The 18,573-nt window shown below is 40.0% G+C and overlaps 1 protein-coding gene across 4 annotated transcripts in view; it reads left to right on the top strand.

The window, feature by feature from the left end:
* The first annotated feature begins 2 nt into the window (after positions 1–2).
* The window catches only part of LOC137968930 (uncharacterized), a 19,410-nt gene continuing 839 nt past the window's right edge, over positions 3–18,573 (top strand). Inside the window, exons 1-13 of one of the 4 annotated variants that reach the window (XM_068815396.1) lie at positions 3–131; positions 5,489–5,826; positions 8,160–8,479; positions 9,287–9,474; positions 11,803–11,943; positions 13,925–14,025; positions 15,121–15,167; positions 15,706–15,807; positions 15,910–16,005; positions 16,733–16,828; positions 16,944–17,054; positions 17,984–18,008; positions 18,135–18,235. In XM_068815396.1, coding sequence (XP_068671497.1) covers positions 5,513–5,826; positions 8,160–8,479; positions 9,287–9,474; positions 11,803–11,943; positions 13,925–14,025; positions 15,121–15,167; positions 15,706–15,807; positions 15,910–16,005; positions 16,733–16,828; positions 16,944–17,054; positions 17,984–18,008; positions 18,135–18,235 — 1,642 coding nt within the window. In that variant the 5' untranslated portion in view covers positions 3–131; positions 5,489–5,512. Of the gene's footprint in view, positions 132–1,737; positions 1,818–2,655; positions 2,790–2,926; positions 3,119–5,488; positions 5,827–8,159; positions 8,480–9,286; positions 9,475–11,802; positions 11,944–13,924; positions 14,026–15,120; positions 15,168–15,705; positions 15,808–15,909; positions 16,006–16,732; positions 16,829–16,943; positions 17,055–17,983; positions 18,009–18,134; positions 18,236–18,573 lie in introns of those variants that run through there. The other 3 variants (XM_068815395.1, XM_068815393.1, XM_068815394.1) reach the window with 3 other exon arrangements.

Below are 18,573 nucleotides of genomic sequence, written 5' to 3'. Positions count from 1 at the left end.
CAGCGGTTGACTGCAGCGGGAAAATCAAGAGGAAATTGTTTTTACTGATTGTCACTCTTTTGAATGCGAAACCCATCGAAAGTTTTCACACCTTTAGCTACAACACTTATAAGGAATGTACACAATGTAAGGTAAGTACACCTAAGTGACTTCTTATTAAAACCATTTGTACAAAACCAAGAAAAAACGCAGCGGATCTGTAATGTTTAGGCTTCCCCTTTAACCAAACAACGGACCGCGTGTTGAGACAAGGATCTTTCATTGTTTACGAGCTAGAATCATTTAAAAATTACTGAACGACCGTCACAGGAATCTTACACCTTCGAGCTCTTTATTCTCTGGCGCTGTTTTATTTGAAATAATTTTTTTTCGTCGAATTTCTGCCACACTACAAACCTAACTTTCATGTCGAAAGAGGAACCCGGTTGTTTCCGGCAAACGAAAATAAGCACACAAAGCGAAAAGCTAATGTTCGGTTATTCGAATGTACTCCTGGAGACCAAGAGCAAAAAAATTATAACTTTACAGGTGCAAACCTAAGGATTATCGCGCTACCTGTATTCTGTTTAATTTGTTGATGGTATTTCATTTCTTCAATACACCACTGATTGTACGTGAATGCGACTATTGCAAAACTGTTTCTAGTTAAAGCCCTGCGGCAATTTCAAACGTCAATTTATAATACCATCATGTATTTTATTATTTTTTATTTTTAAAGAGTGATAACTTAAGCAGAGTATTTCTCTTGGAGTTTTCTTTCGGGGTTCGAAAGAGGAATTGCGCTTAAAAAAGTTGGGAAATGTTGTGCGATTTCAAATAACAACTACTAGTAACAGGTAATAATTATCGATATTCAAATTTTGTGATTTTTGTCAAGTTCACAACTCATTTGAAACAAAATAATAATTGAAATACATGATTCATTATTTATTCTCGAATCCCTGGACGGCCTAATTTGTTTTTTTATAAGGTTAATATGAGATGTAATTTCTGTAAAAAAAATTCGCAGCGAAAAATATTTTCGTGTCGGCAGCAATATGTCACACCGGATGCGACGACGCAAACGTAATAGGTTCCGTGCGAGTTTTCGTCTCGGATCAGTGAAGATCGCCGTGATGCTAAAGATTGTTCTCTAAAATCAACCCTATTGCGTTAATTTAACGAATTAATGTCCTGCGTGTTTAAAGAAGCACGTGTAGATAGCCGACAACATTATTCTGCGCAGGTGAAATGACGCGATGTGTCCGGTAACTTTGACCTTTCGTGTCCACTTGTTACGTAGTTACTAAATCTGAGAGGACGTTTCCTGTTTTCGCCCACTCGCGTTTTTTCTTGACTTTTTGGAATGGAGTGGACTGAGATGCTTGACACAAGAACGACTTGCAGCAACGACTAGGCTGTTAGAGGCAGGTCCCATGTGTTCCTGAAAGCTATGATCATTAGTTTTTCTGTGCCGTATCTGAAAAAAAAAAATTGTCGTACGTGATTTAACGAGATTCTGCGAACTCCTTGATGTTCACGTGTTGAAGAAATTAAAAATCGTCTTCTTGTCCATTCCAACAGTTTAATACGTCAGCGTCATACAAGACAAAGCTTGGCAACCAAAGCTGTTATTGAAATCAACAATGAACATGAATTCCAATTTGCGATATTCAATTATAATTTTTGTAATTCGAACTCTTGATCATGGTGTGTAGTTGCTGTACGAATTCAATTTTTTTTAATTCCACAGTTGTGGTCGCTGTCTTGGCAACACCTCTTTTTGGAGGCATCTCTATTTTGGCTTAAACGTCACGAATAGGATTATTTAATTCACGGTTGGTTTATACTTTAGCGTGGGTAAATCGAGTTGCAATTCTTTCTTGCGCGTGCACGAGAGAAAAAAACGAGGCGGAGTAGAGAGCAACTCTAACTTCTTGAGTGCTCTCTAATCAACCCGCAGGTTTTATGACTTGATATACGCACAGCTGGATGTTTACTTACGTCATATACAGACACAGCAATACTTTGAAGCATACACTTCTTGATAGCTTAATTCGATGCTATGAATCATTTTTCTTTCTTTGTATCATTGCGCATTATCAACTTCGCCGGCATAAGAAGACAAGAGGTATCATTCCCCACAAATCGGTTCCTCTCAGTGGTTTGCGGTTTGTCTAAATTTGCGGCTACAATTTTAGAGACTTCCAGATACGAATCGTTGTCTTGTCAACATCATATTGTGTTTTGAGTTATTGCTTCAAAATTCGCGAAATTTAGTGCTTGAAACACTGACTTCGAACACGTTTCATCATCGCTAATTCGAAAAAGGAAGGGCAATTTGAAATATTGTACAGACGATTTACGACGAGATACAACGGGATAATTTGACAATGCCGGCCGAACGTTTTTCAGTTGGAACCATCTAGGCAAGAATTTATATATAAATTCTTTTGATATCAAGAGTAGAGTCTCCATTAAAAAAAAAAAAAAAGAGTCTCCATTATCTTCACTGGTGCAATCTTCCAAAAAATTGACATTTTGAAAGCCAAATAATACAAGAGGCTTATTTTGTGAAGCAGCTTCCTTTTGATTCATGAACTACTTTCCTGAAAGGGAAGAAGGGTCGCGAGTTCTTTTCACCGGAAGAACGGCTTTACGAGTTCCTGTCTTTGAAATGCGGCAGTGAACTTTCTTTTGTGAAAAGCCCCACTTATCCATTGCTTGACGGGAAAAAAGAAACAATGTCCGCCGGCTCAGCTTCGGTTTAAAAATGAGGGGATGCACGTTTTTTAGTGATTAGCAGCCTGGTAAGCTCTTTCTCTTCTCATTCTACACAAAACCCTATATTCACGATTTTCATTTAGACGCCAATATAATCAAACAATTCACTGTTGGTTTATGCTTCAGCTAACGTGAATCGAGTTATTAATGCAAGCTAGGCTTTCAAGATCACGAGAGAAACGTACCAGGCGCATCTCATCCGAGAGCAACTGCAGCATTTCGAGTACTCGTGCATTAGAACTCGATATACGCACTGCTGATATGTGTTACCTTACGTCATCTGTAGACGGAGCAAGGCTATGAAGCACGCTCGTTTGATGGTGATTTGTTTGAATTTGCGGCTACAGCTAAAGAGGTTTGTCTCCGCATGGCACCAGGGAGGGAATATTATCAATGATAGAGCTTAATCTAATCAGTAAGTTTGAATATCGTCGGAAGTTGTTTTCACTTTCCAATGTTTTCATTCTTCAAGGAAAAAACAAGGAAAATGAAAGTTCCGCATTACGTTTACTTCGTAGTCAAAGAACTCTTTTGCTTACAGGTTTTTTTCGTCTTATTTTGTTCAAGGCCATGTTTTGTCTTTTAATCCGCAAAGTTGGCAACCATCTATAACGCGAATTTCGGAAGTGCTAGTGCAGAAAAAAAGGAGTAACAATATCTAGTAAATTGGCTTAGGATACTCAGGCACTTATTTTATTTAAAGGTGGGTTTCAAGACTGAGTTTTCTTTTCACTGCCACTTCCGTCAATTCGCTGTGAATTACCGATAACTGGATTATGCTTACGCCCAAGGAAAAGCCGAGCAAACGTTTGGATAGCTTAGCCGTTACTTCTCGTCGAGGGCAAATTTACGGGAGAGCGATTCGTCTCAAAACGTATTTTTTTAGAGACTTGAAAGTCCGGAGCGCTTAACGGAAGAAAAAGCAAATACCGTAATTCAAGTTTCGTGCTTCGAAACCGTTTCAGGGGCACCCAACGAGAATATAGTTCAAAACCACTTAAACATAGCATTGTTAAACGTATTTTGATGTTTAAACGGTAGATATAGGCATATTTTTACCCCTAAATTGTTTTTATCTGTTCGGATTTCCTAGCTGAAAGTCTAGTGATCCGAAAATTATAGGGATCAAAACATAACTTTTCGAAAATTTCAGCCAGAAAAAGGGCTCCCGAAAATTCTAGGTGACCTTTTTAGGGTAAAAATCCGTTAAAAATTGGCAATTATTTCATTTTTTAGATGTTCGAAAATCCTAGGACGCAGGCAAGCAAGAAATTTTGGAACAAATGTTCCGAAAATTCTAGATCTCAAATCGACTTCCGAACAGATATTTTCCGAAAATTGACGTTGGGTGCCCCTGCCGTTTGACCGTCCATTTGAAGATGTGGAAGAAATTCTAGCAATCGAAATACGACCGAAAAGTTGCGTGGTTACTCGGGGGTACTCGGAAGAAATCGGAGATTTCCTTTGCAGGAGTCGAACGTACGACCTTCCGATTAACGTGAGTTTCAATGCTGTCAGGCCACTGAGCTATGGGAGCTGCGTCATTAAACTATTGTAGGTTCATCCAGGATGATTACAGTTTTCCTATTCCAGCTTCACTACAAATCAGACGAATATACCATCCTTTAGGGTTATCAATTTTTTTTCCTCGCACTAGTGGCAGCCATCAACAACTTGCGATCGAGATCTCAACAACAAATAAAGGGGGACCATGAGCGGTATTCAAGTCAGTGTCACTCAGATGCAGAAATCATTGTCACTAGATCCTTTGGAAGCAAGACGAAAAAGACATTGTTTACAGACATACAACATTGCATTGCTTATTCCTAAATATTTTTGACATTGAATACGATCTACTAGAGGTTTTTCAGTTAATTTATTTATTCAACCTAGGGCTCGGTGTGATTTTTATTTGCATCTCTTTTACTTAAGAACAACGAGAGCCTGAAATTGTTTACCAGTAGTAGTTAGATCACTAGGTTATCCTGCTTGCTGTGAAAGTTTAAAGCGTCTTGAATTAATATCTTGACCAAACTCAAACTTAGTTTTATCATTTTAAAGGTTTTTGAATCCATTTTACTTTTTTGTTTATATTAGTTTTAGTATGTTAACTATATATGTATTTATATCTGATATTTAATTTAATTTATGTATTTGTGTATATTAGTATTTTAACTATTTATACTGAATGATGTATTTTCTTAATCTGATTTTTAATTTAATTTGTGTCTCTTCTGGATACGAAAGTGTTGAAGAGTAATAAAAAAAAAAGTAGAAGTATAAGACAACAAATGATGTACTGCGAAAAAATGTGACACCGACGAATACGAAATACCAAAAAACCCCTGCGCGGAAAAAAAAACTGGAAACGTATCCCTCGAACCAATAAGGCAGTTCCGGGCCTTAAAGAGTATCTCGCTTGTAGTCACAAAAATCAGTATACAATGTATGAAAAAATAAAAATAAAAATCTATTTTCTCTCATTACAAAATGGATGCCATTTGGTAATATTCGTATAGTAGAATATAATAAAGAGCGTAAGTTTAAAAAGTCATGTGTAGGCGGTCATCAAACTATTAAAGTATAATCAAACTTTAGTGGCAAACCTTAGCACGTGGCTAATTACCCTGAGCGACCATATTGACAATAAATTTTACGGATCAATCACGTGGTCAATCCATGGCATCCCTAGTAAATACTTTTTTGTAACATTGTCTTGTTACAGTTCACCAGTCCATGTCCAAGCATCATGCCGAAACGAAAGTATGGATTATTAAAATCTTCCCGTAAATCGAGTCGCTTGTCTATTGCGTCAGAGGAGGAACCTGTCTGCATATGGGTACAATGTGAGAGTGAACACTGTCACAAATGGCGCCAAATATCTGCGGAAGAAGCCAAAGGATTGGAGGACAGCTCATGGTACTGCTGGCTGAACCGAGACACTCGATATAACACGTGCTCTGCTGTGGAGCAAAAAGCTAAGAAACCAAAACATATGAAATTTATTTACAGTCTTCTGCCCGAGGGAGAAGTCGTCATGGCTAAGATGTCTGGATATCCACCGTAAGTTGTGTCGTGATATTTTGTCTTATTTTACTTGGTTTTAATTCGGCTTGACTTGTCAGTAATGCTCTGATGAAGTTTAATTGTAAAAGGTTTGAAGCTACAGGAATGACACACCATGATGGCATTTGATTCTCCGGGTGACTGACTTTAGTCGCTGACGGAACTTTCGGCAATTTGATCGAAAGTTGGCCTGGGAGTCAGGTGATAATTGAATTTTTACTATTTCGTTTGAGTGTCTTGTCGATAGATGGTCACAAATTGGTTTGTATTAGTTTCCGAGAGGATATGATATGTACAGCTAAGGATTTAGAGCAAGGGCAAAGCTAGCGACGGCTTTTGAAGGAGCAGTACTGAGTTGCGAGCCAATCGTAATTGCTACTTCGATATAGAAATGTACATTTATACTGTTCCAAGTGAACAGTTCGTATGGTTAAAGAGCCATTTCAGGTGTAAACTTAAAAAAAAACCGGTAGACAGAGGATCACTATCAACCACCCAGGGAGGATGGGTGTAATCCTATTATTGATTCATTTTCCGATTATAGGATGAGTTTTGCCTTGGGGGAAGAATTGCCATGTAGGCTGACCTCTTGAAACAAATAACATGTAGCTCATTCGAAAGTTTTGGCCAAACAAGGTTATTGAAAAAAATTCTTATTGCTTCCGCTCCGGAACAGAAAGGGAGCTTAAGCGCGCGCGCGACGTGTTTTAAGACGTGAACGGCAACCGCAAGTGAGCTGTTTTCCCATTCATCACATAATTGGCAAAATTACTGAATGCTGATTGGCTGAAAGGGAGGACCTTTTTTTCCTAAATCGCGCGAGGTCACTTTTGGTAATCAAGAAGGGGGCATGATTACTTGATACTGATTTGTTAACAGTTATCTATCCAGAGCAAGCGAAGTTACAAGAGAATCCTCTTCCAGCTTAAACTACTTTTTTGTCCACTTGTAATGTTTATTTCCGGTTGCCGTAAGTCCTTATTGGTCATGTAATGGTTTCAAGACACTTTTAGCCCGGTAGACGGTCGAAATTTAAGAGAATTTGGTTTTATTAAACGAGTTGCTAAAGGTAAATTAACCACCGTTAGAGAGATTTGTGAGCTGATGCTTCGAACGTGTTTCACACCCCACCCGCGAATTAGGTCAAAAAACAAAGGCAGTTCCGGTTCGGTGACCCTATGACGTCAGCTTAATTTCTTGTAATTGGTCATCGGGCTCCTGTGGGAGTCTCATTCGCGGGAAATTCAATCTAAAAAGAAATCGCTCTGTGAAAACGCCGTTACGCGAACGCAGGAGAGTTCTAGGCTGCGGGTCATGGGTTCCTGTTCTTGTTTACATGAGAACTTTCATCCCTTGTAAATCAAAATGGGCCATTTCCGAGTTCATGTCTGCCTCCTCTTCAAAGCGAGTCTGAGTGCGAAGTTTTTGTTATGGTTATTAGTTCTACTTTACATATGAATGAAAACTAATTTTCATAAGAAAAACTTCGCGCTTAGACTCGCTTTGAAGAGGAGGCAGACAAACTTGGAAATGGCCTACTGGCCGCTATATCGGTACTTTTGGTCAGCAGTTATCATCGAGAAACAAACATGGCGCCGATTTCTCAGAGACAGAAGATCAGGTTATTGACAGACATGAATGTCGTGCTGAAAGACGCATAAAAGAAATGTTTACTTACCATTTTTGGTCTGAACTCCTGGCGGTAAACTGACGAGAAGATGGAATATGCGTAGAATATTCAATCGCCGCTGGTCAATTGTATTAAGGCTCAGAAAAACGTGGTCTCGGCCGGGGATGAAAAAGTGTATCGTGTTTACGTGGATTTTACAACCCGGTATGAAATTTCATCCCGGTACTCAGGACAGGGATGAACACATTTTATTCAAGGAGCATGTAAACAGTTAGCGCCAAGTGACCAGACACCTAGACGAAACTCAACCCGGGCCGAGTTTCGTCCCGGGATAAAATCCCTCATGTAAAGTGTGCCTAACCCCTTTACCCGTTGAACTGAATTTAATTTTCATGACCTCTGATTTTGCTCCGCAGTTTATGGTTCACTGATCACAAGCGTGTCTATCAATCCATCGTGAAATCATTTTTGTTTCTATCCTCGGCTTAGTTGTTCTTTTAAGGGGTAGTTTCTAAAGAAACTGTGGTGCTGCGTCGGTGGGGAAGTAGTATACAAAAATATGGTTTAGCCCTTCGCTCGAAACGTCAGCTTTTAGAATCTCTGTACGGTGGCCAATTTACATTATCAACTCCGTTGATAAACTACAATTTAGTTGTTCTTTGACTTATTCATTTTTTCTGTAATAAAATTTCTTGACAAGGTGGCCAGGCCTGCTGACGCGCGATCCAACTTGCGGGGAGTACTACGATGCACCGCTGGACAAGGAAAATGAAATCACGCATTATCACGTGGAGTTTTTTGGCCGGCCTCGTTCTCGTGCATGGCTAGTGCCACGCCTTGTGCACCCTTTCCAATCCATGGATGAAATTGAAAGAGAAGCTCCGAAGTTTAAAAAGATTCAAGGACGGCAGTTGATTGAACTGAAAAAATCTTACGATTTTGCTCTCAAGGAAGCGCATAGTTCGTTAAAGAAGACGACTGACGAGAGATTGGCATCTTGCCATTTTAAATGCAAAAATGGTGAGTGGATGTTATAATCATTGTCGTGTTTCCTTCAGAGAGAAATATCAATGAAAGAAATGATCTGTTGGAGAAACGAGAAAGTTTCGCTGATGTAAGCCAGGAGGAGCATCCCCTTATACGGCGTAATTTTCATCCGCGAAATAAGAGCTGAAAAAACCGGAATGGTCTTTCAGTTTGTGTGACTATTTGTATTCTTCACTCACAGACGATTACACCCAAGGACGCAAGAGAACTCTCTTTTTCACGGTATGATCCACGCTTTCGGAAGGTAGTCACACAAGAAATATAACCAGCTTCAGTTAAAGTGCCTATCACCTCAACACACTTTTCCACTTTATTCATTCTCCGAAATTGTCCCAAGCATATCGTTTGATTGAAATTTCACTTTCTTATCGGCTTTGAAAGACGGAAAAAGTCATCATACTTTGATCCATAACCGAGCAATGAAAGCACCGGGTTGACGTCACAGACTGCTTTGAATTGAAGTTCTTTGAAAACAGTGACGTCAGTGTCAAGTATGACCCGGCTTTTTCCGTCTTTCAAAGCCAATAAAAAGTAAAAATTCAATCAAAAAGTTCTAAAAACAAAACGTTGTATTTGAGAGAATTTCGGGGAATAAATAAAGTGAAAAAGTGTGTTAAGTGTAATCCGCATCAGCATATGTATATATGTAATATACCTCTTCGTCTGTACGCTCGGTCACTTGGGCAGACACGATCCAATTTGATAACAAACGTATACATCACTGGCTTGAAAGGTTTTTTTCTGACAACAAAGATTCTTTTTTTTTTTCCTTTCTAACAGAGGAGGGCAGATCCGCGAATTCTGTAGCTTGTAATGAAGAAGTTCAGGCTAAAGAACTTCAAGATTCGAAAATTCCTGAGAGAAGGTTATCCACCACCAGTCCGTTGAACTCACCGACAATTCCACTGATGACAAACAAGCAATGGCTTAACTACAGTGGCAATGTCACCTCTGTGACTGATTGGAGGGTTTGTGTTTGAGATAAATTCAAAGCAAGTCTTTTCTTGCAATGCACTGGGCAACCTCGTTCCCAGGGTCTCTCTGCTCTGCCTCCTTTGTCGTTGAGGTCTTTTTCTCAACGTCAATGGAGGCAGAGAAGAGAGACCCTGGGAACGAGGATATGCACCGGGCAATTTTCTTGCAACGTGCCTGGCAATTTTATGTCTTGTGATCATCCAGAGTGGAACAAGTTGCAAGAAATGTTGCCCAACATAACTCCTCTCGATTAACTTGATTCGCAATGTGAGAACAAGTTGCGAGTTAAATGCCAATGTCGCATAGCGTTTAAGGGACGGATCATTAGAAATAACCGGAGGGGAGTGAAAAATCCCCCCCCCCCCTCAAAAAGGAACGTTGCCTCAAGAAATCTTGCAAGCGTGCGGTTGCGCCTAAAAAAATCCCACAGACAATTTTGCCTTGAAAAATCTCCTACACGGATTATGTTTACTTCCCCGCCCCCTCCGGTTGTTTCTAAAGGTCCATTCCTTGGTGTAAAATTTCTCCCGTGAAAATTTTGACAGTTATGTAATTTTATTATGTAGAAATCACCTGATTAGATGCACGCACAATTTTGACATCCAACACGAAAAGTCGAAACCTATAGGGCGATTTTCAATTGAGTGTCGAAAGTAATTAGCGAATTGCTTTGGTTTGCATTACTTCACTCAGTGAAATGGCTGACGCGTGCACGTTTTCCCGCGCTTTGTGTCGGCTGCGTGTAATTACTTCGAGTTTTCATTGGTTTACTGGATTGTCTGCGGCCTTTTTGATTGGCCGAAGTAATTACTTTGGTTTTGGTTTTGCTACACTCGATTGAAACTCGCTCTATCCAACAATAATAATTCCGCGAGCATCTAATGGGGGGCATTTCTGGACATACCTGAAATTTTCGTTCTTTCCTTAATCATCCGTATAATGTTTGACCTTTGAATTGACTTTGAAATTAAACTCTCAGATAACATCGGCCTCCAAAAGTCTAATCTCGTGACTTGTCACTTGAGGTAAAACATGTATTAGGTTAGCCAATCGCGACAAACAGGAAATAAAGCTAGGGATCGTGGTCAAATGCATGTAGCCGTCTCTTACGGAAGGAAAATGGATACTCCTGTCCTTCGAAACCGCGCTGGTTTTTTTTAAACAGAAAGAAAGAATTTCCTCAGTTTGCTTTCTCGACGAGAGCAAAGAAAAGTCTTACAAGGATATTGTACAAACCGTAAAGGAAAGAATTGACCGGACTCGCTGGAGCGATTTTCATTTGAGTGTAGACAATTCTGTATTCCGTTTAAATTAACCCGACTTAAGATGAACACAGTTTTTAAGCACTTATACTTTCATATCTGCCATATTTATGCAGTTTTTGCCTGGAAGCTCAAACTCGGTCACTGATAAGTGCTACCAACGAAGGTTTCTATTTTTGACTGTTAATGTGCTCTGCAGGCTGTTACCATGGTAACGCATCCAGATGAAAACAAGGCTTAAGGGATACTTATTCCTCATTTATGCAAAATTCACTCATTATTTTTTTTTGCAGCATATCATCAGCTTACGTAAAATAATAGAACTAAAGAAGGTAACACCTTTTATCATAGAATTTCGACAGGAGGATTTGCCAGAATTCGCTGATAGAAGATTTTTAGTTTTTCAAAATTTTTTAATACACGACTTATTTGTCGTTGGAACTATTTTTATTCCAAAATCTAATGACGGGTTTGCGAGAAATTTAATAAAACAGCCAACAGCTGTTGGTCTCAATTTTTTGAACAAATACGCATGCGCAGCATTTTGCTGGGTTTCTCTGAAAGATTTTCTGGCGTTTACAGAATGGAAGCGAATTTACACTGCATTTCCAAGACCATCGCGAGAAGGAGAGAAAAAAACCTTTCCGCCATATTTGTTTTGTGTTTAATTAAAAGGGAGTTTAAGCATGCAACGTTTTGAGCCACGGACGGCAACCGGAAGTAAGCTGTTTTTCATTTTAACTTGTCTGTTCACTACCACCTTTATATTACTAAATATCTTTCCTCCAATAGAGATGATTAGTTTAAAAATCTGGGAAACAATACTGTCCTGGCATGCGAAACGTTCACCACGGAAACACTGTGTTTAGCCAACTTAGGCCCGAGCGTTTTCTTAGGCCGCGTAAAATGCCGACTGGGTGTATTTTCTTAGCGTCATGATTGTTTATAACGTATACGATAACTGCCTGATAGTTGTCCCGCACAAGCAACAACTGGTTTACTTTGGCTATTTTAAAGTACTTTAATAATCATCCCCTTATTGTCTGGTGTCCTTTTCAGGAGAAAGAATTCTTAGAAAGACTGGAGGCGTTTTCACTGGAGCGGGGCTTAACTGTGCCGAAAGAGCCAGTGTGGCGTGGTAAACGCATTTGTTTCAGGAGATTCTACAACTTAGTCGTGCAACATGGAGGTTTTGAAAACGTATGCTAATGTTTATTTTATTATTGCTAACTTTCGTCCTTTTAACTTTGTTATTGCCTTTTCTGTCCGACTAGTTGGGTGTCTGTCCGACTAATTCGGCTTCGCCTCATGGGCTACCGTTAATTATTCAACATTGTGACAAAGTCCAAATATGGTCATCGCGCGCTCAATACAAATGTATTTGTCATGCGTACTCAACAGATATCCTGCGATATACGTAATTTTGTGTGTCGCGGAGAAAAATGGTAGTTTTTCCAGCTTTTTTTTTCCAATAGACGTAGAAAATTGTGCTTTGTCATCAATGTGTTGAATGATAAAACAATCTTGCGGAATATCGCCTGATTTTAGCCGACGAGGCCGTTATCCCTACCACACTGTTGTTCGAAAGCTACTTTCGCGAAACGACGGATTTAACTGAAACTGGCATTAGGGTTTTACTTTTTCCCGATGAAAATGTTAAGGCTGAAGGAAAGTGGTTTACGTTAAAACCTGAGGGGCGCAGATCTTTGATCGGTACGTAAACTGCAATTGCAGTTTCCGCTAATCCAGGATTAGCTTAGTAAACCTTTGTACAACTTGGCTCTGGTTTCCATTCGTCCAGCTTAGTTTTTCAACGTTGTTCTCTTTTCTTTAACATCTTCTTAAAAGTATTGACTCTGATGAAGGGCAAACGCTCGAAACGTTTTTCTTACTTTGGTTAATTTAGGTCGTGTTCTATTGGGATCAACCGTTTTTAGTTGGGTGAGTTGGTTAGGTTTTTTCGTGTTCTATTGGCAAAAAATCGTTTTCGGTTGGTTTGGTTGATCAACTTTTTCAACCGGCATCAAGCTAGGTTGAAACGGTTGAAAAAGCATTGGCAGCAACCGCTGTCGTTTACACGGGCCATTTACAGTCGGCCACGGGCTCCTGCCGTGTTGCTTTCAGGCCTCAACTTGTCAACGCTGAGAAGTCTGGTAATAACTATTCCCAGGAGTTACCGCTTTTCAACCGAAAACGGTTGGAAAAGTGTTCTATTGGGAAACCTCAACCGCCTCAACCGAAACCGGTTGCGGTTGAAACGGTTGATCCCAATAGAACAAGACCTTAGTTACCTTTGTAGCAGTTTTGAAATGACTGTCGAAAGTAATTACGCGATTGCAAGTGCTACGCTTAGTGATTGGTTTAAAAATCTCGCGACAGTTTATCAACCAATGAGAAAGAAAACCAAAACCAATCACGACTTGCACGCGCGATTTTTCCCGCGCTTTGAGCAAGTTGCACGGAATTGCTTCGCATTTGGATTGGTTCATTGCGCTGTTTGCATCTGCTGTGATTGGTCGAAGTAATTGCTTTGGTAGTTGCCGGTTTACGACACTCAATTGAAAACCCCTGTATCAACTCCTTTGGTGAAACCAAATTTCAGATTTGGTGTTTTATTTGCCACCGGCGCAGCACCACAGTTTTCTTTTGAAACGTACGCCCTCATTCCTCTTTCCTTTTTAACCAGTTTATTCCCAAGATGGAAACGTTCATTCTCCTAACTGGTACCACAGATTTCTTTATTGGATAGTCGTAAGAATTTTGTTATATCAAGATCTTCATTCTCTATACCTTTCCGACTGAAATTTCATTGAAACTGTGAGGAGAAGTTACATACTGATCACTCCTGGAGTCAAAGGGCTAATGTGCTGCATCACAAGCCTCTGGTCTTCAAACCGCCGTGCATGAATATTCGCAAACATTTTTTTTGTCTTGCTAACAACATTGATAAGAGGGGGGGGGGGGGGGGGGGGGTTGCAGTGTGAGAGATAATAGGTAAATTAATAACGCCCTAAGAAGGTGAAGTGTCTCCACTAATTTTGCAACTTGTTGTATAGCGTGACTGTAACACCAGCTGCGCGTGTTTGCAGCATTTCGAGTTCGGATTTATCAGTTTAATTGACTCTGACGACATTTATGATCGGCTGATTCGATGAATGTCTTTTTTCCTCTCAACCTTCAGGTGTGCCAGAACAAACTGTGGAACAAAGTGTATAACGAGCTCCTGGACTCAGGCGTAGTGTACGGTGGGACGAGCAGCTCGGCCAGAGTGTTTTATCAAAGGTACCTGTAGTGTCTTCAATGGTGTCTTGCGCTCCCAGTATTTTGCATATTCAAATAAAATATCAACACACGGTTTAGTATTTAACTAAGGTCAAATAGATCCGGCGAAATCAGAACGAGTTACGGCTTGAAACGAAGAAAAATCCAAGTTGAAGATAAATTCAATATGGCGGGTAGCTCAACTGACGAAAATCTAGCGCATGCGCAGTTCTTGACGGGGCTCCAAGAGCTAGGAAATGATTTAACGTGCGTACCAAGTTGATTAACTTATCTTTGATGTTAATCAGAGTCTTGATGAATCGATGAAACAAGTAGGTTAGTACACCAAAGGGATTAACATCTGAAAGAAATTAATGGGAGGGAAACCTTTAAACTGATTCAATCGGGTTTTTTTGGGGTTTACCTCGGTGTAAAAACCTGTGAAACTTTTTCTTTGTTTTGTTAGCTCGTGGTAGGGTTAGGTTATTGTTTGATGTTTTTTTTGCTTTTTTGTTTTCCTTTGTGTTACGTCATCTGTGAGTTTCACAGGTTTTTACACCGAGGATGAGCCCGTTATTTGGTAATTCTTATACCAAATTCTAAGAGGAAAGAGATAATCTAAGGGGGTGTTTACATGATACCGGTACGAGTTTCATTCTGGTACGAGTTCATCCCGGTTCTTACTTATCGCTCTGTATTTGTTTACATGATACCGGTGAAAAATCTCATACCAGTACAACTCATACCGGTATGAGTTCATCCCGGTAGTTGTACCGGATCGAAATTCTTATAACGGTATGAAAAGTTGTACCGGTATCATGTAAACGCTACATTGACTCCCATTCCGGTACGAGTCGTCAAGTCGTGGTGGACTGGGACTATTGACGCATGCGTTGTATTTTGTTTTGGTTCATGCGTCATCCCTGTGTCAATATTTGTGTCGTCCATGTAAACGCGGTATGAAATTGACAACTCGTACCAGAATGAAACTCGTACCGGTATGAGATTTTACATGTAAACACCCCCTAAAATAAGTTGTCAACAGAGGCGGCAGGCTGGGCGTTGGCAGTGAATGTGGGTTTGAGTCTCTCCGATTCTTTGCACCTTTCTTTCTAGGTATTTGATGCCATTTGAACTCCATCTCAGAAACTCCAAAAGAAGTGGTGAGCACTTGTAGGATTTTTCGGCGATGTTAATTTAGTTTTCAGTTTAAGGATGTACTTCGTGTACCATTCTGGTATTTGTTTCAAAGAAGATTTCTCCATGTTTAGAGCGCGTTTAAGGGGAAACTACACTTAATGGCCATAACCAGCTAATAGGTTAGGGCACAGGGATTGCAAGAAGCGCTACTATGAATGAATCGACCAATAGAGTGGCATTAGATTGAGCAACCTCGTCCCCAGGGCCTTTTTTTCCGCCGGGGTTGTCGATTGAGTGGGGTGAGTAAACTTGGTACCCTTGGTGACTAGCTTAAAATCTCGCGCCATTTTTTCAACCAATGAGGAGCAAAACCAAAGCCGATAGCGACTTACACATGCTCATTTTCCCGTGCTTTGATTGGTTCGTCGCGCTGTTTGCGCTTCTTGTGATTGGTCAAAATGCTTTGAATTTACATTCACTAGGTGTACAGGTATACATATAGTTGTATGTGAGCTCCTTTCATCAAAGTATCACGCTTAAAAACTCGCATTTTTATTTTAGACTCTCAATTTGTTCCGGACAATCTTCCCAGCCCTTCTACCGAGCTCACAGGATGCAGGTTAAACCGAACTCGAAGGAAATCCTCGTTACTCTCCGAGGAAGGTATTCATATCTTTAGACATACACGGTTGTGATGCAAATGAATTTAAACTCATGCTAGAGAGAATTTATAACACACTCAGAAATGTAGTATAATTTTTATAGGCGAACAAAAGGTACCAGAAACGTGGGCCGATCGGATTCCTTCCAATAGCGAAGATTCAGACGACATCTTTACCAGGCGGAACGAAGAACATAATTGTAAGTGCTAAAAGAGTTCAAAGGAGTTTTAATCAAAGGCCGTGTTCCGTTGGGATCAATCGTCTTATTCTGGTTGAATCAATAGACCATTTTACAGTTGTGTGCTTAGTTACCAGGCCTTTGAATAAAAGCGAGGCTGCAGTTGTAAATCATGTTTGTTGTAATGCTAACGAGTTTCTATTTACATAAGAAAAGCAGTGAGGTTTGTATCAAAACAATCTCAACTCCAGCCTCGCTTTTATTCGAACGCCTGGTAACTAAGAACACAACTGTAAAACGCTATGTTGGGTATTTGATTCCTGCGGAAGAAACGCTTCTGGTTGATCTTCGTTTTCAACCGGCAGCAACCGAGGAAACGGTTTAAAAACGGTTGTAATTGTGCAAAAGTCGCGGGATTTTTTGGGAGATTTTTGCCTCGTTTGTAATTTATTTTGATATATATTATATATGTATATATATATATATTCATTTCATATATCATTTTCTTCGTTAATTCATTCATCCCGCGAACATTTGAACCCTCAAATAACCAGCTCCAACATCAGTGCTTCATAGCTCTGGTGGTTGAAGCGTCGCACCGGCATCGTGAGTTCACGGGTTCAAACCCCGCTGAAGTCCTGAGTTTTTCAGGCTTCTCTATGCAATTGCTAAAATTGCGTTCATAACTGTGAGGATCATAGCTTCACTTGATTTGTGATTTAAGTTGTTCTCGTCTTACTATTTTCAGCGGGGTCCCAACCAAGCGCAGAGGGAGACCAGGTACCAAGTTCGAACCCAGATTCTCCCCACCAGTCGTGCAATGAATGTTCGTTTGATAGCGATGGTGAGTAATCAGAGGCTGTTCCGCCAAAAGATTAAGAAGAAGTTTCACTCTCCTTTTTTTCGTGCTTTTTATTTTACAACTTTACGTTATTAGGTATAATTATGTTTTATCTTAGAAAGTGACGACGAAAGCACGACTTCCGCCACATGTGACGTCGCAGAAAAGGAGCTTCAACAACTCGAGAGACTTTTGTTATCATTAGGACCCTCACTCTACCCTTCCAAAGGTTAGTATTTGGTTCTTGCCTGGTAGGTCAGGCGTTCTTTAACTCATCATGATTATCATCGTCATATCTTTACTTACTCTCGGATTTTAGAGTAGCTTGGTGTATCTAATATCATATACCCTCCACCGTGCATACGACTAGAGCTCCTGAATTGAGAATTCAACGAGCGGGAAAAACTGTGCTGTCCAACGTCAGTTGCATTGATTGTTCGCAATTAAATTTAAAAGGTTTTGTGGTAACTTTTTTGTCAACAAACGTTGGCGCCAAAACTGGGTTACGGCGAGCGGCGATTCGAACGTCAGCTGTTGTGCTTAGGCAGTTATTTGTGCTTTTTTAAAGACGAATTGAGTGTGATATTTTCAAGTGTAAGACGACGTCAAAACTGCATTGATAATGTATTTATTTGTGCTAACTTCGCGAAAAAATACTTTGGTGGCGTCCTTTCGACGGGGTAGATCGACAACAAAGTCGATTGCGCACAAAAATGCACCGTTACGAAAGGGAAAATGATTGACAGGATAACACAATTTTGACTGCCACGCTCACGCTCACTGCGGGCTCGGGTTCCGAATGCAAGGACCAACCGTGATACACCACAGAGGACAAAGCATAATACCGGGATCTCCATGCCCTACTCTTTGCGAATAGTGTGTGGGTTCTTTTGGTTTAGAAAGTGGCTTGCGAGGGAACGTTGAACTCAGAGAGTCTGGGTTCGAGCATAGGCTGCAAACAGAATTTTTTAATTTGGAGTGGGTTACCTATGGTGCACGGTCTTTCCGGGGCCACGGTTTGTGAGTAAATCTTTCTCCAACAAACGTGGAAAACTACAGGCGGCTATCAAACGCCTTTATGTTGGGTTGTTTATCCGATACATCATACTTCATGGCAAGAAAGTCTTCTCCAATTCAATCTCATGTCTTTGCTTTCAGATAGCAACGGAACTGTTATAAACAGGTAAATGAACTGGGTTTCTTTTTTTTGCAAAATTAAAGAGCAACAACAGACGCTCCTTTCCTTTCCTCCTGGTTAAGGTTCATGATACCCACAAATTATCTGAAGTTGTTATGTTTGGCATTTTAGAGTACAGCAAGAGGCAAAATTGTCGCCTCAAACTCAAGACTTAAAATCTGTACCACAAGTAGATGTTCAAAAAACGTTGGATGAAATTGCCAGAATAGAAGGTAATTTGTTTGTTTGCTTTTTTATATGTGTGCGATGCTGTTAATAACTTAAGCGCCATGAAACAAATATAAAGAAGCTTGTACTTTTATCTTGTTGTCCTCTCACAAAAAAAAAAAAAAAGAAAAAAAAGCGAAGCGAGGTTCGGAAAATGTTTGCCAATATCTGCTTGCTGTACGCAGGAAACCATGCCGATATCCATTGTCAATGAATAAAATAACGAATATAATTTAAAGGAAACCTCCACTAAAACAAGAATACAACTTCAAAATATTTAACATAATGTTTACAATCAAAATTGTTCAAACGTTTTCTAATAGAATCGTTTGTATCCGAAATA

This window comes from Montipora foliosa, chromosome 8 (assembly GCF_036669935.1).
Source record: "Montipora foliosa isolate CH-2021 chromosome 8, ASM3666993v2, whole genome shotgun sequence".
Classification (NCBI taxonomy): Eukaryota; Metazoa; Cnidaria; class Anthozoa; order Scleractinia; family Acroporidae; genus Montipora; species Montipora foliosa.
This window is presented reverse-complemented; position numbering and strand designations above follow the sequence as displayed.